This window comes from Cyprinodon variegatus, unplaced genomic scaffold (assembly GCF_000732505.1).
Source record: "Cyprinodon variegatus isolate N-32 unplaced genomic scaffold, C_variegatus-1.0 Scaffold122, whole genome shotgun sequence".
Taxonomy (NCBI): Eukaryota; Metazoa; Chordata; class Actinopteri; order Cyprinodontiformes; family Cyprinodontidae; genus Cyprinodon; species Cyprinodon variegatus.
This window is the reverse complement of record NW_015150575.1, coordinates 50409-70624: the sequence shown is the minus strand read 5'-3', so window position 1 is coordinate 70624 and position 20216 is coordinate 50409. Positions and strand designations below refer to the sequence as shown.

The window sequence follows — 20216 nt, the reverse complement described above, 5'->3', positions numbered from 1 at the left end:
TATTTATATAATGCATAAGGGAAAAATGAAACCCTTTGAATAGGAACATTTCTGTCAGAAAAAGAAATGCTTTATACACACATAATTCCAACAATGTAAATGTCAAAAAAATTTTCAATTCACTAATATAACTCACTAATCTCAGTTATGTTTCTTTTGGTAAATCATCCATATGGGAAAGACAAGAACACATACTACTAACAAGAAGGGGGACCTCTTTAAACTCTTTTGTTATCTTTGTACAAGTGTTCAAATCAGAAAAATGGTTAAAGAAATTAAAGTGACCAAAACGACAACAAAGCTCGATAAGGTGTTAATCATTCAACAACAGCACACTTAGCTGGAAGCTTACGGAGGTAGAAACACCCCAAAGAGGACTGCAGTCAAGAGTGCAAAAAAATGGTTTTACCAAAACTAACAATCCACATTCTATAGATCTAATTGAGAAACTGGAAAAAAAGTATTTTCTGTTGTTCCACCAAATTTATAGGCTTATAGAATTTGATAAATGTCAAACAAACATAACTGGAACAGTGTAACTTGAAGAAACCAAGCTGGAGCATTTTGACTTTAATTTGGTCTGCCATAAAAAAAAAAAAAAAAGAATAACACCCCCACTTGTACAATTAATGGCAGGTCTGCGATGTCTAAGAGTTTGTGTAATTGGTAACGGCATAAAGCATCTAGAACTTTTTAAATATAGGCACAATTAAATAATCTGGTGAAGGACTAACAATGAATAACTTCTGGGGCCATAAATCAGAGGCAGACCGAGGACAATGTTGCATGCTCAGATCTATGTGTTTGCTTCAACCTAAAGTAATTTTTGCAGAAGAATACGTGTCATCCTACATGCAAAAGAGGATTGCATAGGAGTGATCTCAGAGGAACAAATGACACTGCTGATTTTCTAAGAAATGATTTCTTCCCCACTAAATAGACTGTTTTACTTTTCCCTCCATTTCAGATTATACTAGAATAATAAAAGATTATTTATTTCAAGACATTTTAAACATATTTCCTAGCGCAGCAATATATGGGAAAACCTTGAGACCGTTACCATTTATTTTAAAAACTTCAAGTCAAGTCTGGTATGTTGGCCTTGTGACTTTATTTTAGCATGTAGGTGAGCAAGCAAAAGTGTGAGAGGAAGGGGTGTGAAGGAGGGTGAGTGGAGTGACGCTGACAGCTGTGTGGATGGTGAAATGGGCTGCAGATCAAGTGGCACGAGGCACAGACAAGATCACTGCTGGCTGGTCCCCCGAGATCCAGAAAAAAAGCTTTGATTTTCAAGTCGTCAGAGAAAAAGTTGCTGAAAAAACTACAGGATATATAAAGGTGTACGACTGGAAATGCAAAACATGGAAGGATATTTTTTGATAAGAAAGAAATGACATGATAGTTGAACTTTTCAAAATGTCTAAGAGGGGGAAAAAAAGTGAAACCCAACAACTGGCAGAGTATCTTATTCCAGGATCATAGAAGCCAGGCTGCAAAACGTGTCACTACAGCATGACAAAGTACAAACAATGAAGAAACATGCAGAAAGGAAGTCATAGTTATACCCAGTAGGAAATAACTACATAAAAACATTTTGTTATTTTTCCCATATCTTTTAATCTTATACACAAGGAAGGAATGAAAATGTACTGGTATGCCCACATGGCTCTGTGGTGGCAGTGACGCAGGTTTACTTCAGATGGTACATTAAGTTACAGTCAGCGATGGGATCAAAATCTCAGCTCATTAAGATCTAAATGAGGGTGAAAGCTCATACATTATGCATCTTTCAATCCGTTTAAGTGGGAATGTTTTCTTGCTTAAGACCTTCTGCAGACAGGTAGTGGAATCGACCAATCGTGCCTGGAATGTGAGAACATCCTTTCTTCCGCATTACCTGCATTACCTACATTCCTTCAGTGAACAAAGCTGCAGAGATTTTTGAGGAAACGTGCAGAACTCTAGCTCCAGACAGAAAACAGTAAATCTTTTTTTAGATAATGTAGCATTAAACCTAAGAGGACATTTGATTTCTGAACATTCAGCCGATACAGTGCAGCTTGTTTATTTGTACAAGATGTTTCAGATTACGTTGTGCTGCTGCTGCTGCTTCAGAATAACTATTACCAGGCTCAGATAAGCAATAACCAAATTTTATAATTATTTTGCGATTTAACGGCTCTGTGTATACACTCTTATAATTGCCTGGCATACAGTAAACAACTAATGCAGCTCCATGAAAAAACAAAACAAAACAAAGATCCTAAACCTTTCTGTTAAACCAATTAAAAAAACTAACAAAAATTAGACACATTTACCAAAAAATGCTGTACCAGAGTATTTGACCAGACCCGACTGCATCATGTATTTCACCTCAGGTCACTGGTTGAACGTGACACATTCAAAGATGCAGCATCTATGAACTTTCAGCAGGTGTTCTGTTTTTTCCCCCTCTCCTTTCAGAACTTTTTTCCTCAGAGTAAAAAAAAAAAAAAAAAAAAAATCCAAGAGCTAAGTCCTCCTACTGCAACCATGTTAACCGGGCATTTCTTAGACTTAAACAACTTTTATTGTAATTTTATTGTCTTTTATTGCAACTCCAAGACTTCCATCTTAAATGCTGCTACAGGAAAACAAGAGGAGCCTGCTATGATTGGGAATTTAAAAAATAAGAAAAAAAAATTAATCAAACTAGAGGGGCAAATTTAAACAACCTTAAATTGTTGCAGTAATGCAAAGATATGAGAGGTGGTTAACTTGCATAATAAATTTGTGTATTTATGTGCAGGGCTATATAAACCTATTACACACAGAATAATGCATGAGTATAGCAAGTAAATTCTACTGCACAGTCACAGCATCTTCTAGTTTGCTGTTTGAGTGGTAAGATTCAAAATAGTGACAGTAAAAAGTGCTGGTGTACTCTTTCACTTGGCGTAGCATCATCAGTAAGATGCCTACACATCATGACTGGACAAATATAAGCTGATGGTCTGTCACTGTTCTTGCATTCAGCAGAACTGATCATTAGTCTGGACAGACATGTTCCCCCTGTAGCTACAGTGTACGAACTAGAATCTATATTTAACATTTGATGACTCAACAGTTCCTCACATTTGGTCGCTTTGCTCGTAGGGATGTCGCATTTACTTAGTAAACAAAAGATAAAATCAGAATCTATACAAGTCATCTCGTTTTAAACTGAGATAACATTTCACAACTCTTTATCCTCATACTTGACACATAATAGTTCCCTGTAGGATTCTTACGTGCAGTCTCTGGAGGCTACAGGAGGGTGGGGGACAGAAGAGCAGAAAACAGGACTCCTAAACCCCATTTATAAAGATATAGGGGATCTTAAGCTGCATTTCCAATGCCTTGCATGTTTCAACTAATAGTATAGAAAAACCCAAATAATTGTAAAAATAGTAGGATAACGATGGAGAGTTTTAGTTTCTTTTTGCAAATATAAATAAACAAGGTATAACCAACTGCATTTGCAGATCAGTAACTTGCAAGTAATTTAATCTCAGTATAAATCCATTTTTCTTTTTGCCAAGGCCACCAGCTGTTAAATAAAGAACATTAATGCAGCGACGGTAACACTACAACTATATAGCTGTTAAACTAAACTAACAAATGAGAGTTTTTCATTAGAGAAGCAAGCCAAGACCAACAAATCTAGTTTTTTTGGAAAAAGTAGCATGAGGAAACCTATTGTTGAAAAAACTTTTAGAAAAATTGTTTACAGCAAGTCACCAATTATAGTTAGCAGCTCCAGTCAGATAAAATCTAACATGAGCCGTCTATGGCTTACAGGCAAAACAACATGTAGCACAACCCCTTAAAAACACCAGGTCTCATGTTAAGTGAGACTAAGAAGTGGCAGCATCATGCTGTGGGGAGGTTTTCCATCATAAGGTTGTAGAAGTCTTGAGACTGGGTTTAAAAAAAAGTAGCCTGCACAAACTTTATGTGGCATACAATGATGGCCTGAGGCTCCTACTCAAAGTGCCTAGATGGAGCAGTGCTAGCCACATGTTTGCACATAACGCTGTTCCCACATGTGCAGCTGCGCTCAGGAATCTCATGTATAAATGTATGTGTAGATTATCCGTGTCATACAATAATATAATAGCAATTTTAGTAAACCCTGTTTTTAGTACAGTGAGATTTTTCTCAAGATTGTGGAAACATCACTTATTTGTGGCTCAGTGACTGTCATGCTTCTTTTTGTTTTCTTTTTCTTTTGTTTTCTTTTGTTTTTACTATGGACCTCTTTTGTGTCTGAAATAAAGATTGATTGATTGATTGATTGAATGATTGATTGATTGATTGATTGATTGATTAAGAATAATCCTCAAAAAGTGCAACAACTCTAAAAATACAGCCACAATGGAGTCATTTAGATAAAAACATAATCCTTTGTAAGAATGCTCTAATCCGGTGATTCCCAACCAGGGGTACTCGTACCCCTACTGGTCCACGTGTGCATTGCAAGGGGTACATGAAAATATTTTATTTCCTGGGTAGTAAAATAAAATAGGACTGGGATTTGTTTTGCTTTGTGAGGACCCAATCAAAACATAAAACTATTTTTTCAACCAAAAACTTTTTCTTTGAGTTCACCTTCAACTTTGACATGCATCTAAACCAAGCAGAGTAACAGACCGGATCTATCGAACAGCCTGCGATCAGCTGTTTTTCCATACTGAGCTATCAGAGCAGCTCAGGGGTCTTGATGAAAACAAAGTAAAACTAATTAAGTCAGTCTGACTATAATTTTTTCTTAGTATTTTGTTTCCAATTCATAAAGTTTATATGTAATTATAGGGGAGTTACTCAAAGGAGCTCCAGTTTTATAAATACAGATTTATAGCATGATTCTATTTTGATTCCTTACTAGCTTCCATGCAACATACTAATGTATTTTATTTGAGATGATAAGAATGAAATGCCTAAGAATTAAATGCTCATTTTATAATTAGTTATTGTACGTTCCACTTTTGGACATGGTTTTGATTTAGAGAGGTGCTCATGGTAAGACAACACGTCCAAAGGGATACAAAAGTCAAAAAAGGTTGGGAAGCACTGCTCTAACAAAAGGCTAGACCTAGACCTAAATATGTATAAAGAAAAACAAAAAAATACACTTAGAAAACGAATAAACTACTTTAAATGTATGCACAGTTTTTAGTTGGTCCAAGACATAAAATCCAAAGGGGTATGATTGTGCTGCAAGAAAATATAAAGTTTTTATCATTATAAATCACTGTATCTATAAAGAAAGAGTTGCATGTTGCCAGGATTTTTAACCAAATTACAATTCAACCTAAAGAAAAGAAAAAAAAGTCATACAGGACAAATTTTCAGAAATACGAGATCTAGTCTGTGGGATACGCTCAGGTTTGTGTTTATTGATCACTTACTGGAAGACAGCAGGAAGTGCTTTCTGTGCAATTTCCACTTTCGAACAAAACCACCCTGGTAATCCCAATCCACTGTCTCTCAAGTTGCTCTGCATGTACACTGGCGATTTAAGGCTCAAAGCCTATTGCTGTCTCAATGCTCCAGTATCACACAGAGAGGATTGCCATGGAAACTAATCATCTACCCTTTCATGCAGCTGGTAGGAATAGTTTAAAAGTGAAATATACTCATGTGGAACAACTCATAACTTGAATGTTTTGATACTGAAAAATTTGATAAATAAAATATAATCAAAATGATGAAGTAGCATCCTCAAAGCTAAAGTGACCGTTCTACAGTAAGCAATGCTCAGGATATAAGAGCTTTTGTAAAGCAATTGTGTAATTATTTTTAATGAAAAAAAGCACCAGAAGGATAAACAACAAAAAAAAAAAAAAATATATGGTGCTAATCAGTGGGAGCTGAAAATCTACAATTACATTACTTAATGCGTCATTCTGTTCAGTTTTAGATTTAGGAACATAACCTCCTCTTTGTCTCTAGAAAGCAGCTGAAATGTTCTCCTATATGATCGCTTTACACAAGGACAGAATATACACAGCCACACACACCTTGGATCCATCCACGCTGATGATTCGATAGCTGTTGCGTGTGCTGTCGTAAAAATAAGAGACGGTGACGGCCTGCTTGCTGGCAGGAACCCAATTCTTCTTGGTGCTCGGATCGATCTGGAACACATGGGCCCTGGTTGTGTAGATCGGCTGCTCCCTGCAGGGATGAAAACAAAACACCGTGACCACATTAAAAAGAGACTTGAGATAACCTGTAGATACGTTTTTCAGGTTAAGATAAGACCCACTGATAAATGACTCATATCTTAAACAGTTTCTTCTACATGCACAGGTACACTTTCCTCCAATGTCTCCGTCTCAGCGTGCCTTTTCTTCAAAGCCCCCAGAGCGGGTAGGTGTTAATGTAACACAAACCCTTCAGTAAATCCTTACAGATATTCAGATCCATTAGCACATCAACACACTTCTCCATCTCAAAAGGTGTCAGTAACATCTCTTTTTGTATGTCAACAAAAAGCTGCCCCCATCATGTTTGCACCTGCCTTTGTATCCATTTAGATAATTACATTAAAAAGGAAAAACACATTCCTGAAAGCCATCATGAAAAAGTTTGTGAAAAGGGACAAGCAATTTCCTTATATATATATATATATATATATATATATATATATATATATAAACAAAATTTCTTTATTAATGCACAATTACTCCTCAACTAGCACAATATGAAAATATTTTTCAGCAATCATTTGAATGATTTCTACCTTTAGATCAAAGATAGTATTTGATAAATTTCCAAACTGACTTCAGCTGTGCCTTGTTACATCATTATTCAGCTTTGCCCTAATCTAACCTTTCGTGAAACAAGTTTTCATCAGTTAAATCTCTAAAATCTACAATATACAACAAACTGAACTGGCTCAATGCAAAAAACAGAAATCTAGATAAGTCATTTTTTCGTAAAATAAGTGAATATTTTTTTCGAATTGAGGAGGTAAGTGAGACACTTTGACAATGGAACAAGACAATTTACACTTAAAGAAAAACAATTGCATTGTCATATTTCAAGTGCATATTATCCAATTATCTTATTTTAAGAGAATATTCAGTCCATTGGCAAATCAGCTTATTTACCTACTCAAATGAAAGGTAAATACACATAATTTAAGACATTCTTACTTATTTCTAGATGGTTTTTGCAGTGTAGTGAGGACAATCTTGGAAGAGTTGGGTTGGAGGAACCCTTAAAGTTGCATAATTTTTCTTCCAGAGTGAAGGCCTCTACCTCTTAGCAACAAACCATTTTCTGCACTTGTTAACCATGGGGAAAATTTAAGACTAACCACTTATCACTTTAATGACCCCAGGGTATACTGTCATTTCTGGATACATTACCTTCTTCCTCTGTCAAGCTCTCCAAAATAACCCCACAACAAACATCACCTGACTAAGTCTTATAATAAAACAAAGAAACTGAAAGCATCTTGAAACACCACATAAAAACTTGCCTCCTCCCCTCTCGTCTATCTTGAAACTGTAGAGATTAGACTTGTGGAGCAAATGTGGTCTCTTTCAAGATATTATAAAGATTTTATAAATGTATTATAGATCTACAAATTTTGTGCACAAACATGGAAGAGTTTGTAATTCTACATTTTAAATTTGAACTGAATTGAGGCCTACTGTGCCATATTTGTGCACAGCAAGTGACATTCTCAGTTTTCTCCTGACCAAACAGACGCTGAAGCACAGAGTTCACCAGTGGAGCATTAGAGACCTATTGTTAGTTTATTACGGAGGGTGGATCCAAGCAAGTCTACTATGAAGTGTGGCTTTCAAAGGTGAGTATAAGAGTCTTTTACGATCTTTTGCAGTAAAACTCAAAGAACAAGGAATGACCAGAGAGAGGCTGGATAAGAACTTCAGATAGATCACTAAAAAACGTAATGGAGTTTAGTTCTCCAACATAGTGGAGTTTAAAACATCTGGATGAACAGTAAGGCTGTGATTATTTTTCAGCAGTAGAAGTGCAGTAAAATAGTTTTAGAACTAGCACAATTTTGTTATTTCTTTAAAAAAATATAAAAATCTCCAAAAGATATATCGACTTGGGTATATTAAACAGCCCAATGAGAGTTTGGTCCCACCCATCTCGTTACCATTATCTTTATACAAGGGATTCAACTTAAAAAAAAAAAATACAAATATACAAAAAGGCTGTCGGTAGAAAACCCTACAGTATGAAAGGAAACAATGCAATTTTCTATTACATTTTGATGCATGAGGGGTGAAAGATCTCATGTGAGAGATAAAAAGAAATCTTGAGAAAAATGCAGATTTTCATATAAAAGGCAGATGGCAGAGGGTTGAGACTGTCAGTTCAGTTACAAAGCTGTTTAACTCAACTAGCAATGGTTGTTATGACATGTTTAGCATAGGATCTTTCCACTTCTTAGGAAAAAAACTACAGATGCAACAATCAGGCTCCAACTGTTAGATACTTGTTTTGTTTAACTATTTTTCTCAAAATTTTCATGTTATGCAAACCTTGCTCATAAAGGAGATAAACTTACCAACTCTGCTGGTGTGAAGTCAATACATTGTTGTTGTAGTATTGCCCTTATTTATGCATATGAAAATGTTACAATACATTTACTGAGCAATAAATATGTACACAAGATTACGTGAAACCAAACTTTGTCATGTCGAAAAGATTCTGCAAGCAATCCCATTTCAGGAGAAGGGTTAAATCTGTGGCGCTAAAAACAAAACAATAACAAAGATTGTCCATCCATTCATTTTCTCCTGCTTATTGCTTCAGGGTCATGATGGGGCCGGTGCCTATCTCCGGCAGGCTATGGCCATAAGGCAGATAAAGAGACACAACCATGCTAAAACATGCACACAATTTCATGTTTTCGAGACGGGGAGAACATGCAAACTCCATGCAGAAAGACCCTGGGCCAGGACTCAAACCCAGAACCTGCCTACTGCAGAAAGCAGTGCTACAAACTGTAGAACAACCAGTTTGAAATGCTGAATATACAGGAGCTAATAAAGCTTTCCCTTCCACTGGGATTATGGTTCTCTGAAAAATTACAGCCTAATAAATTTGCTGCTCCCTTTAAGCCTAATCTCCATCTTCATCTGCTTTGGGAAAAACAAAACGCATTATACAAATCACTGCTGTTGCCCCACCAGCGCGCAAATACACACACAGAGGCTGACCTTTGCTGGGGCTACAGTGTCTGAAGCCAGTTCACTCTGGCAGGAGAAGACAAGCGAGAGGCCAACGCTGAACACATGGCTGAACTTATACAACGGTTAGTGGAATCCAGTGATCTGATTTTTGGGGGCTAAAAGGCATTAAATTAATTGATTTTTCCTGAATCAAAAAACTGAGGATGTTTTCAACAGAATTCTGCTCCCAGTTACTGTCGAGTGCTCTCTGTCCCCATCTGGTGCTTTAAATAATTTACAGGTGTCTGTGTTTCTGTGAGAGGAGGCAAGTCTGAGTTAATCTACTCTGTCTGTACATACACTCCATATTCAACTCAAGCTAATACGTAGTCATGGGACATCAATAAAGCTGCGTGCATAAAAAAAACACATTAAAAACAACTAAGTGTAAATATAGGACAGGTTAACTCAAATGTGTTCATTTAGCCAATAGATTATAAACCTTTACTTTAACATCCAATTAGAGTCGACAACACTTAAGATTTGATTTGCAGCACCTTTTTATGTCCCTAAACATGACATTTTCCAGCACTATGATTAGCTTAAACAAAGACATTTTAAAATGATCTGAGATGACACCGTGTACGAGGAGAAAGTGTGAATAAAAGCACAAAGCTTTCCTTTTTTTTTACTGAGACTAGATGTTCTTTTAAAGGCACTGAGTCACAGTCACATCGTATTTCTGTCATACATGTTTTTTTTTAAGAAAAAAAAAATATACAAGTGAAACTGGTTCCAACAAGATTCCAGAGTTTAACATTTCACTCCAGGCTAATTCCCTAAGCACACTTTGCTCATCCATCAGCTCCGTAACTTTCCTGACTGAGAGGTAAACTGAGGTCAAACAGAATAAGTCAAGATGTCAAAATTCAAACCGAGCCTGTTTGACAGAAAACCTGCAGCTCCAGAGATGGAGGCTGCTTATTTCCATTTCCAACAGCAAGTGAACTGTATCTGACTGGCAGGTTATACAACATATTAAAGATAGAAAATAAATCAGCAACTGTTATTCATCCCTGTTTAATAAATAGGTAGGGAAGAACCTGAAAATGCATTAGAGTATTGAAAGGATATATAGAGACACTAATTCTGTGGCCGTTAGAGAGCAATTACAATAACCAGAGATCACAGGTCAGAGAGAGCATGGCTAAATGCTGCTAGTAAATATGTTTGGTACTTTAAATGTTTAAAAAATAATAATCAGATTCAGATAGAAGTAGATTAACAGAATCATCATATTATATAATAAAAGATCTTCATTTGTCTCCCTGTCACTGGGACATTTTAAGGTCATAATAGCTTTTTATCTTATTATCTGTGAGCAAAACAAACCTCTACAGAAAACACAATGGCATAGGTGAATGAAATATTTAAGAAAAAATAAACTAGTTCCAGAATACTAATCTTATTAGACAAAGAGAAAAGGCCTTTTTCCCCATTATCTTTTACATTTACACATAAGTGTACGAGTAGAACAAGCACCAAGCAAAATTGACTGACCTAATATGCCTTAGAAAATTAAGGGGGGGTTATTTTCCCACTTCAAGTAATGAAATAGAAAAAAAACGACATAAGTCATTGTTAACTATACACTGTTTTATTGCCTGCCCTACGACAGAATCGGCTGGCTTTTCTATGGGAAAGAAAAACAGAACATCTTCTGTTAGAGAAAGAGAAAAAAAAAGAAAATATATTTCCAGTTAAATGGCAGACTTGAATGCCAGCTATAGAAAAGATGAATTTTATAGCTTTGAATGAGCAAAATAATCATGAAAGAAAAGGCCTACTTCAATCCAAGTGGGATTTCAATGTAATAAAGATGCTGTTCCTCTAATGAAGTCGGGAAGTTGAAAGTCTTGCCCCCAGATACTTCATGCAATAACTTCACTGCAGGATTTCGGCAGAATGAACAGTTCTGCATTCTGATTTGATCATTTCATAGAGCATGATTTTGCTGATTCATAAGACCTAGTGAGACTCCAGAAGTGCAAAATAAAAGTTCATCCTTTGCTACCATGATTACTTTCAGCATTAACGATTTTAAAATAAACTTGACCATAAATCAAAGGAAAAAATCCAAATATAGGAAGGGTAAAATGCTTCTTCACCATCCTAAATTATGATTGGGCTTAAAATATTTAATTGACCAACATTATTATATCTAGAAAATAGAATTAAAGTAAATGTAATCCGATACACTAAGTAAATAAACAAACTAAACCAAACTGGAAGAAATATTTTAGGATGAGATCTTACATGATTCTTTTAGCAAAAAAAAAAAATTGTGCTAATTGCATATCTTATTAGTATTACCTTCACACATAGCAAAGTACTAACTTAATATGCGGTGATGCCCCCAATAATCTCCCAAATAAGGCCTGTGCATATTTTACTGTTGACTGAATCTTATTGCCAGTATTTGACGTGCAGAAAACATGTTTCCTTTTGTTCCTGTTGCAAAGCTAGATCACACAGAGATAAACGTGATGACAAAACATTTCAAATGTATTCTGTCCATCTGAAATCAGCTTCTCCCTGCCTGCTTTTCAGAGTAGCGCCAATGTAGCCTTCCCCCTGCTCAACACATTTCTACATTCAGCCCTGAACTGTGTGCGCTGTCGAGGATGTTGTGAAACGCCTACTTAGTTTTATTTCAGAGAATGCCCTTTTCACCACTACAGTTATATGGTGGCAACTTATTATGCTGACAAACACAGATTGAGTAACAGATTTGTTTGCCAGACTAAATGTTTGACCATGCATCTACATTTTCTTAGACTTATAAATGAAGAAAAAAAGCTTTCAGAGTTAATTTCTAAGGTAACACTCAGTTGGCTCTCTGGTCATGCAGGTGAAGAAAGTTAAAAGTTAAGCAACCTGCAACAGAATGCCACTCCAAATAGCGCTATAGCATGAGAATATATCATCTCACTGTATAAGTTTGCATAACTGTATAAGAGGAGAGAATTATTGAATTACACTCATGGCCTTTTGTCTCATCAAGTCACTACTTTGTGTACTGATATCTAATCGATTGGATATAGTTTAGATGTCACACATTTTCACAAGAGCAACATAATGACTAAAGCTAATAAACATTGTTTTTAACACTAAACACTACTATATAATCAAACTACTTACTTATATCATGGCTTACCTATATTAAGGAAGAAAGTTATTCCTTAACCACAAGCTAAGTAACCTACAGCATGTGGTCGAGTAAACATTAAAGATAGGGTAATAGCAGAAATGTATATCATATGTTAAAAGCAGATGCTTGGATGCAATGTTTGGTAAGAAACCACTTTTAAGCTGTCAGAAATGCAGAGATTGATAGACTACCTGCCATTAAAACTCCCACCAGATAAGTATTCTTAGTCATAGAGAAGCTAAAGGTGACATAAATGGCTGAGCACATTTTAAAACGGTAAAGAAAAATGAATACAGTCGTCACAATTTCCTTACACAAATGTTCATAGATTAACTTAGACCTTGCAAAAGGAGACCAATAAAAATGAACACAAAGGGGTTAATGAAAACGTGAGCCTTAAAATAAAAAAAAACAAAACAACCCTAACTGACGTTAATTGATAATAATGATCCTTATAACACAAGGAAATACCATCCTCTTCAATACCCTGTATGCTGTTGGTTTCAATTGTTGGAATTGGGGTCAATGACAATACAATCAATTCATTCAGTACCTAAAATATTGGCTAATCCTTAATTTTATTCTAATCAGGTCTCTTCGAAACATTACTTGTACTGTATTGTAGACACATTCATTCCTCTTAAACCGACATATTCTGAAAAATAAACTTTACTCCTTCGGATACCAGTCTGCTTTGGTTGCAGTCATCAGTGACCTTCACAACTCTTGCCAACTTTTGGCGTCATTCTGTATCTCATATTAAAGGCGCCAGGCCAGCTTCACTACAGCAGTCGCAGCAGGCCCCCCACCACCACACTGAGGTGAGATGAAGAGCCCAACTTAATCTGAGGGATCCAAGGAAAAGGGAGTGAGGAAATCTCCCAGGATCCCCAGTATGAGAGCAGATGGCCTCCTGGGTTTCGACCATCTGGCAATACAGTGTTCAATCCACCATCAGTCTGTCCCCTTTCCTTTACCTGTTATTGTTAATCCATTTAGACCTGCTTCTGTTCTTATAAGCAAGACCTATAAGAGGGTGGGCCCCAAACCAGAAGCAGACAGAACACAGACACTCCAGTTAGGCTTGAAGTCCGGCTCCTGTAAGGGCGGCCAAAGAACCGCTGCCATGTCACAGAGCCTAATCAATAAGTGTTAAGCCTTTAGATGTCCCTCACTGGCCAGCTAGGAGATTATCATCTATCCCGGTGTTAGAGCTGCTCCCAGCATAGCTTGCTTTAAATAGCAATATGCTGATTATACTGCTGGCTGCCTGTGTGCTCAGACTGTATAACAGTGCTTCAGGCAATCAGAGCTTTATCTTTTAGCACAACCAGAGACATGGTGCATTAGGGGCAACACTCTTAAAATACAACTATCTCTCTTACCACGACTGCACTTTCCTCACTCCATAAATGTAATGCTCATCTTCTATGAGTCCCAGAAAACTTTATAAAATGTTATAAACAAAAGACAGACAATAAGACCACTAAATGATTAGTAATTAAGCAGAAGGAAAATATCCAGGGTGTTGCCTATAGCGAATATTACGTGACGTGATTAACCTGAAACTTCATTTAGCAGCAAATAGTTTCAAAGAAAAAAGCTGCAACAATGAAGTGAAAACAAAAACTAAGACACACCTTATCAGCTCCGGCTGATCCTCAGGGTGTGACATTATTGCATCATTGTTATCCAAGAGCAGATGTTGCGCAATTAAGAATGTTAGTATAGAACTTTAGCAGCAATTTCCCACAACATCAACTTGCATGATTAGATATCCAAGAATCAGCTCTTAACCATCAGTCCACAAGCTGGACTCACAGACAAAAATCAGATAAGCACTCCATCTAGTTAGCTACTCATTTTTCGGCTTGTCACAATCTAAAGTGCCAAAACATCCATGACGCATATTGTGTTCCAATTGAATAAAGGCTTCACACTGTGTCTTAAAAGATCTATAGAGCAACCGGATTCAGGTCTTACCAGAGGGTGCACCTTATATTGTGCAATAGAGTCACATTTAAGTCAGACTCCTTCAAACAAACAAACAGCAAAATAAGTGCAAGAGACCTGTAATTTATCCCAGAGTAGGATTTTAGTCAACAGCTTCAACGATCAGATTTGAAAAAGAAAATAAAGCAGCTAAAGCCCCTGTCACACATTGAGGATGTAGACGGCGTATGGAGACACACGAAAAAAATCGGGAAATATCACTGAAATACGTTGGATAAGTTATGGGAAAGTTTTGTATAAGTTATAAGTACACTAAAGCACGCTGAAGTATGCTGGCACAAGTCGACATGTGCCAAGTACATTGAGAAATTTCCCGACGTATCCTAGCGTATGTACATACGTGGGACACAAGTTTTCAGGTAAGTTATCTGATCGTTGACATACGTTAAAGTGGTCATAGAATGATTATATAGGGTATTTGGTGCTGGTCCTTAAGGTCTCTGAATAGGGTGTGTAACATTGGTGGGATGAAAATGACATATTCGCTTTTCTACGAGTCTTAATGCAAGCCTGCTTAAAAGCCCCAGAATGAAACGACAGGTTTTCTTCCTTTTATGGTATGATCATGAATATTTAGATGAGCTGTGCGCTGGTTGGTTGGTTTACAAGGACCACTTACTCCCTGAAACATCAAATTGTTGATAAGGTAGGGTGACCAGACGTCCTCCTTTTCCCAGACATGTCCTACTTTTCATACCTAAAAAAAGTCTGGGGGGAATTTCAAAATCGTCTGGGATTTTGGTCGACTACGGTGCAACAGAACGGAGCCGTCAGCTCGGGGGCTGGTCCGGGAACCCGACCCGGTGACGGTAGCCTTGACAACGGTGGCCCCGTCCTTCCCCCCTGCCCGCCTGCCGCACACTCTATGGTGGAAGTTTAGAATTGTGAGATTTGCAGAGAAAGGAGGTGTCGATCGGGTTTGAATTTCTCTGTATGTCCATTTCACCCACAGAACTATCGTTATTCATCTATGACCATGTAAACTGGGTTTTGCATTCTATGACCCCTTTACGTGTAAATTATTTATAAGTTCTGCCGTATAGCTTATCCAAAAGCTATGAGTAACTTGTGCATAACTTATGCGTAACATATCAAGAACCTCCCTGTGTTCACGCCCAAAGCCGCGACCAACAGTCTTCCTAGCAGACATGATTGCTAAATCTGCTGCGCCAGTAAACAGCAGCTAGGTTATTAGTGCAATCAAAGACATATTTTATGCAAGTCTGGCTCCATCGCTGCTCCCCTCAGATACACTGGCTTGTGCATCATTTCATGGGCATTACGCTGCCGTGCGTTATGCATAAGTTAGGCTGTCACATAAGTTCTGGACTCGTTATGAATATACTCTATGAATATACCCAAACTTGGAGAAAAAAACATAGAAAGTTCAGCATATGCCAGTGTTTTTGAAGATTCTGGGACGTCAGGCATGCACTGACTAAAATGTCAAGGTGTGACAGGGGCTTAAAAAAAACAATCTCAATGTTCATGTTGCCCCATATGAAATAACTACTTAAGAGGTGAGAAATAACGCCCATACCATAAATGGACAAAAATAAATAAATAAAACCCATAAATAATGTTTAACAGTAAAACTTGGAGTTACAACTTCAAATGCTAATTCATGACACTGATTACTGCAAGCTTGAAGGAATGTTTTGGAAGTGCCTTAAACATCACCGTTAGTTACACACCACTGGGTTTGACAGGGCTGCATTTTGGCTTTCCCTGAGACCTGATGGTTATATTTATAATAGCTTAGTTTGAAAGGGAAACTTGTCAGGATGATAAGGGATGTGGGTGTCGTTTCCAGCATCAGGCCAGTGGGACATCTTTATGCCCCATTTAATCCAGCAGTACATGGCATCACTTTGCTGTTGCTGTCAGCTTCGTATAATCTGGATATCAGTCTGGTCCCAGACGCTCCAACCAGGGGTACAAATCCCATCATTGACAGCCATATTGTGATTGCTATTGATTGTTTAGACTGGCAGCTATTTATAGAATTAAATGCCTCATGACTCTGGCTAAACTTGTGTTTGTGATGGTATTCAAATGTACCCTCCTTGTCATAGGGGATGCAATACGGATGGAGAATTATAAGCCGTATATGGCGTCTATTTCAAATGTACCATCTTGTACCCAAACAAACACTCCACACAACAATAAAAGGCTTACAAATAAACGTATCTAATCTCTCAAGAGCTACAATGCAATATTACCTTAATGCCAAACCAAACAGTTACATCAGCAAAAGGTTTTGATTGATGACAATCATAAGAAAAGATGGATCACAGCCTAGACATGCTTATTTTATTTTTGCATACATGTAAGTGTAAAAGCTGTTTCACTGAGGTAGTTGAGGCACTAGAGATTCCTTTGGCATCATGCACTGCAAATATATTATTGAGTTCAGAGGCAGAGCTCTGCTATCCAAATTAAAAATATACTATAAATTATAAACTGGATGTTGGTTTTCAGAAGTCTAACAAAAAGAAGTATTGAACAGAGCATCTTCAAAAAGTCACTTTTGGTCCTTCAGCAGTGTAATAATAATTTTACATATTGAAAAAAATCAGGCATCAGCTGATCATAAAGAAGCTGGTGAATATTCTCAGTCATCCAGGTCATAGTCATTCCAAAAAATGAAAAAAATGTTAAAAAAAACAAAAACAAAAAAACCCTCTGGACTTTGCCTTCCAAGTTTAAAGATGTTTTGCTTCCTGATCCTGGAAGATTTTTCAATTTAAAATGTCTGGATTAGCGCTGAGTTAGAAGCTTTATATAGTGGCCCAACAAAGCCTTGTTATGGCTTAGAAAACGTGCAAATAGAACCGGAAGAATAGGTCCACCCCTTAGTAATGGGGAGTCGTTGAGGTCCTTGTTAGCCTGCAACACCAGATACTGGTCTATGCCCCTGAAAGGGGCAGTCGTCAGGGTCATTGTTGGCCTGGCTGACCAGGTAAGATGTTTTTGTCTGCTGCATGGCGATGAGGATTGAGATGATAGCGGGGAGGAATCAACCCTAGATCATACAGAAGGCATCTTTTAAACCAGAGTGATGGCATACTTTCCCTACAATCTTAAAATGAATCCCAACTTCTAAGGAAACGCTTGTTTCCTCCTCTTAAAACGCCTTAAGGCATCAAACTATTGAACTCATAGCAGACTGAAACCACAGAGCTGTCCCCACCAGTGTGACCTGCCCGTCTTGGCTTGGCTGCTGGTCCACTGGGCCAGTTTCATTACGCGACAGGGCCAACTCCTTTCAAAACTGGTTCGGTGACTGTGTAAAACGTCCCAAGATGGTGACAGGACCGTAAAACTGGTTTGATGAAACATACAGTCTATCTGAATGGAATACTTAATAAATCGGGGGGGAAACAATGTGGAAGTGGTTCTCAAGTTTTCGCTCCACTGAATTTCCATCACATAACGCAGTAAAACCCACATCATCAATATTACATGCCTAGGTCTCCTAAGGTAGAAGGATTCCTAATATTTACACAATCTTTCAAACAAAGTGCAAATAAACTTTTCAGTTAAATCTATAACTGTGTTAAAATGGTGAAAAAACAACACAGAGACCTGAATCCTGCCTATATGAATTGAGATGCTGCTTACATAACTATGGCAATGAGCCAGAATCAGCACTCACCACAGCAGACTGTAGAGACAAAATAAAGTGTTTTTTTTTTTTTTTTTTTGTAAACCACAGTAAGTACACACAAGTACACACTGAATCCCACTAGTTCAATCTCTGTGCATGTGGGCAGTGTTGACTCTGACACCTCCATATCACAACCGCAAACTGGGGCTGCAAAAAAATATGAATAGTGGCATTCTGAGAAAAAAAAAAATCCCAATTATCCCCTAACAATGATATTTCCTATCAACATCATACTTAATTGTTTATTTAAAACCTGCAAAATCTGATATAGGATCCTCTTCTCGCACAAATAAAGCAAAGTGAGGTAATTACAGTCCAACCAAATCCACCAACTATAACAGGTGAACATCTATAGAGACATTTCAGCAAAAACACACATTTGACAGCCAGTGTTATTAGAGTCGCTCTGAATGGCAGCTCTCTTTGATCACTCACCCCATCGCCGCGGACTTGAGGTGCAACTCCGTTTTATTTGTAGGATAGAACAGGAAAAAAAAGAATAAACGTCTAAAGTGCGGTCCTCAGATTATTAGTGGTCAGTAGAGGCTGCGCTTTATCCGCAGCAGAGAAAGTCCTCTTGCTGCAGAGAGACAAGTGGAATACGAGAGGACTTCTTCTTAAACTCGATCCACCGGGTTGTCAAGATCTGTCCTACAGAAACGCGTTCAGTTCAGGAAGTTTTTTTTTTTTTTTTAAAAAAAATAAATAAATCATCTATTGGTTTGTCGCTGTAAATCCCACTAAGGAATGGCTTCCTCCTCTGTGTCCTCCCCCCCGCGCAGAGCGATAATGAAATAAGTTGATGTTTGCCTTGTGTGATCTCTACGCGGAGTTTCTTCCTCCCCGGTAGGATTGGGTTTCATATGAAGGGCAGCGGCAGAAAGCAGCAGCGACACGGAGCGGCTTTTTCTTCTGCAAAAAAAAAAAACACCCACTCTTTATTTAAACCTGCGGTGTCTGCGGTGCTGGCTGCGGTTTCACGCTCACAATTGTATGGAAGCTGTGGACTGAAATCACGAAATGTTAAAACAGCGCTTGCTTTTTTAAACACTTACATATTTAAGGTGATTGTGGCGCTGAGTTGCGATCATCGACCGTTAAATGACTTTAGATGCTTTACTTTGCATATTCTTCTCAAAATTTATCTCTATTCCAAGATCAAACACGAATAGGTAACACTACCAAGTAATTTTTAAAGATCTTTAATAAATGAGAGCCCTTTAATTGAGAGCAGGTGCGCTCGCGGAACCTTTATTCGAGTGTGGTGTGTTTCAAGGGGGGGATATTTTAGTGACGTTCCGACGCTGCTGGATCGGCTAACAGCAGCTTAAAAGTCAGTTCGTAATTTTGAATGTAAGTATATTTGTATAAATAATTGTGTAAAATATAATTGTATAAATCGCTTCTGCTATATGATAGTCAAGTCGTGTTTTTTTTTGTGTGTGTTAAACGCCGTTATATATCTAGAATCAAAACATATCGTGTTTTCAATTTTAGCTTTACTCTTTGTGTTAAATCCCCGTTTTAAAATATACACTTTACTGAACTAGAGCACCTATGGAAGGTAGAAAAGAAAAGCAACATTGCAAATCAGTCATTATATAACGGTTATTGTTGATTACTATACTACATAAGTTTGAACATGCATGTTAAAAATGGTTGACGATAATAAACCAATTTTTTTTATAATATTGCGACATTGCTCAAAAGACTGGCGCTTCTAGGTTAATCTGATATTGTAAACATTGATTGATGTTTCATCTCCTAAGAACCAGCAAACATTACAGAGTGGACATCAAAGATTGCAAGTTTTGTTTTGTAATGTAAAGAAAAACAAAAAGTTGAATACTTCAGCTTTTCATGCACAATTCTGTTGAAATAAACTAAAAGTAGCAGGTTAAAAGGAAAAACTAAATTTAGCTTCTGTAAGAGTATGCACACCCACATTTCTTAAAGGAAAATTCCGGTTTTTAACACTTTTAGCCCATTTTCTGTAGTGTCCAGGATGAAATCGAATGATCGACACCAAAATTTTGACAATTGGTCCTGTCTCTGCTATTTGGCTCATGCAGAATCCCCCCCTGGCTGCTTCAGAATGGCTTCCATAGTGCATGTCCGATAATGTCCTTAAAACAACCTT

General features: G+C 37.4%; 2 protein-coding genes across 3 annotated transcripts in view; one reads left to right on the top strand and one right to left on the bottom strand.

The window, feature by feature from the left end:
* The window catches only part of homer2 (homer scaffolding protein 2), a 34038-nt gene extending 15141 nt beyond the window's left edge, over window positions 1-18897 (bottom strand). The window contains exons 1-2 of one of the 2 annotated variants that reach the window (XM_015375626.1): window positions 18512-18897; window positions 6042-6198 (exon numbers count right to left, since the gene is read on the bottom strand). In XM_015375626.1, coding sequence (XP_015231112.1) covers window positions 6042-6198; window positions 18512-18516 — 162 coding nt within the window. In that variant the 5' untranslated portion in view covers window positions 18517-18897. The remainder of the gene's footprint in view (window positions 1-6041; window positions 6199-18511) is intronic. The other variant, XM_015375627.1, reaches the window with a different exon arrangement.
* Window positions 18898-19287: 390 nt separating this feature from the next.
* Window positions 19288-20216, top strand: part of fam103a1 (family with sequence similarity 103 member A1) — a 3792-nt gene continuing 2863 nt past the window's right edge. Inside the window, exon 1 of the mRNA XM_015375628.1 lies at window positions 19288-19429. The gene's annotated coding sequence lies outside the window, so the exon portion shown is untranslated. The remainder of the gene's footprint in view (window positions 19430-20216) is intronic.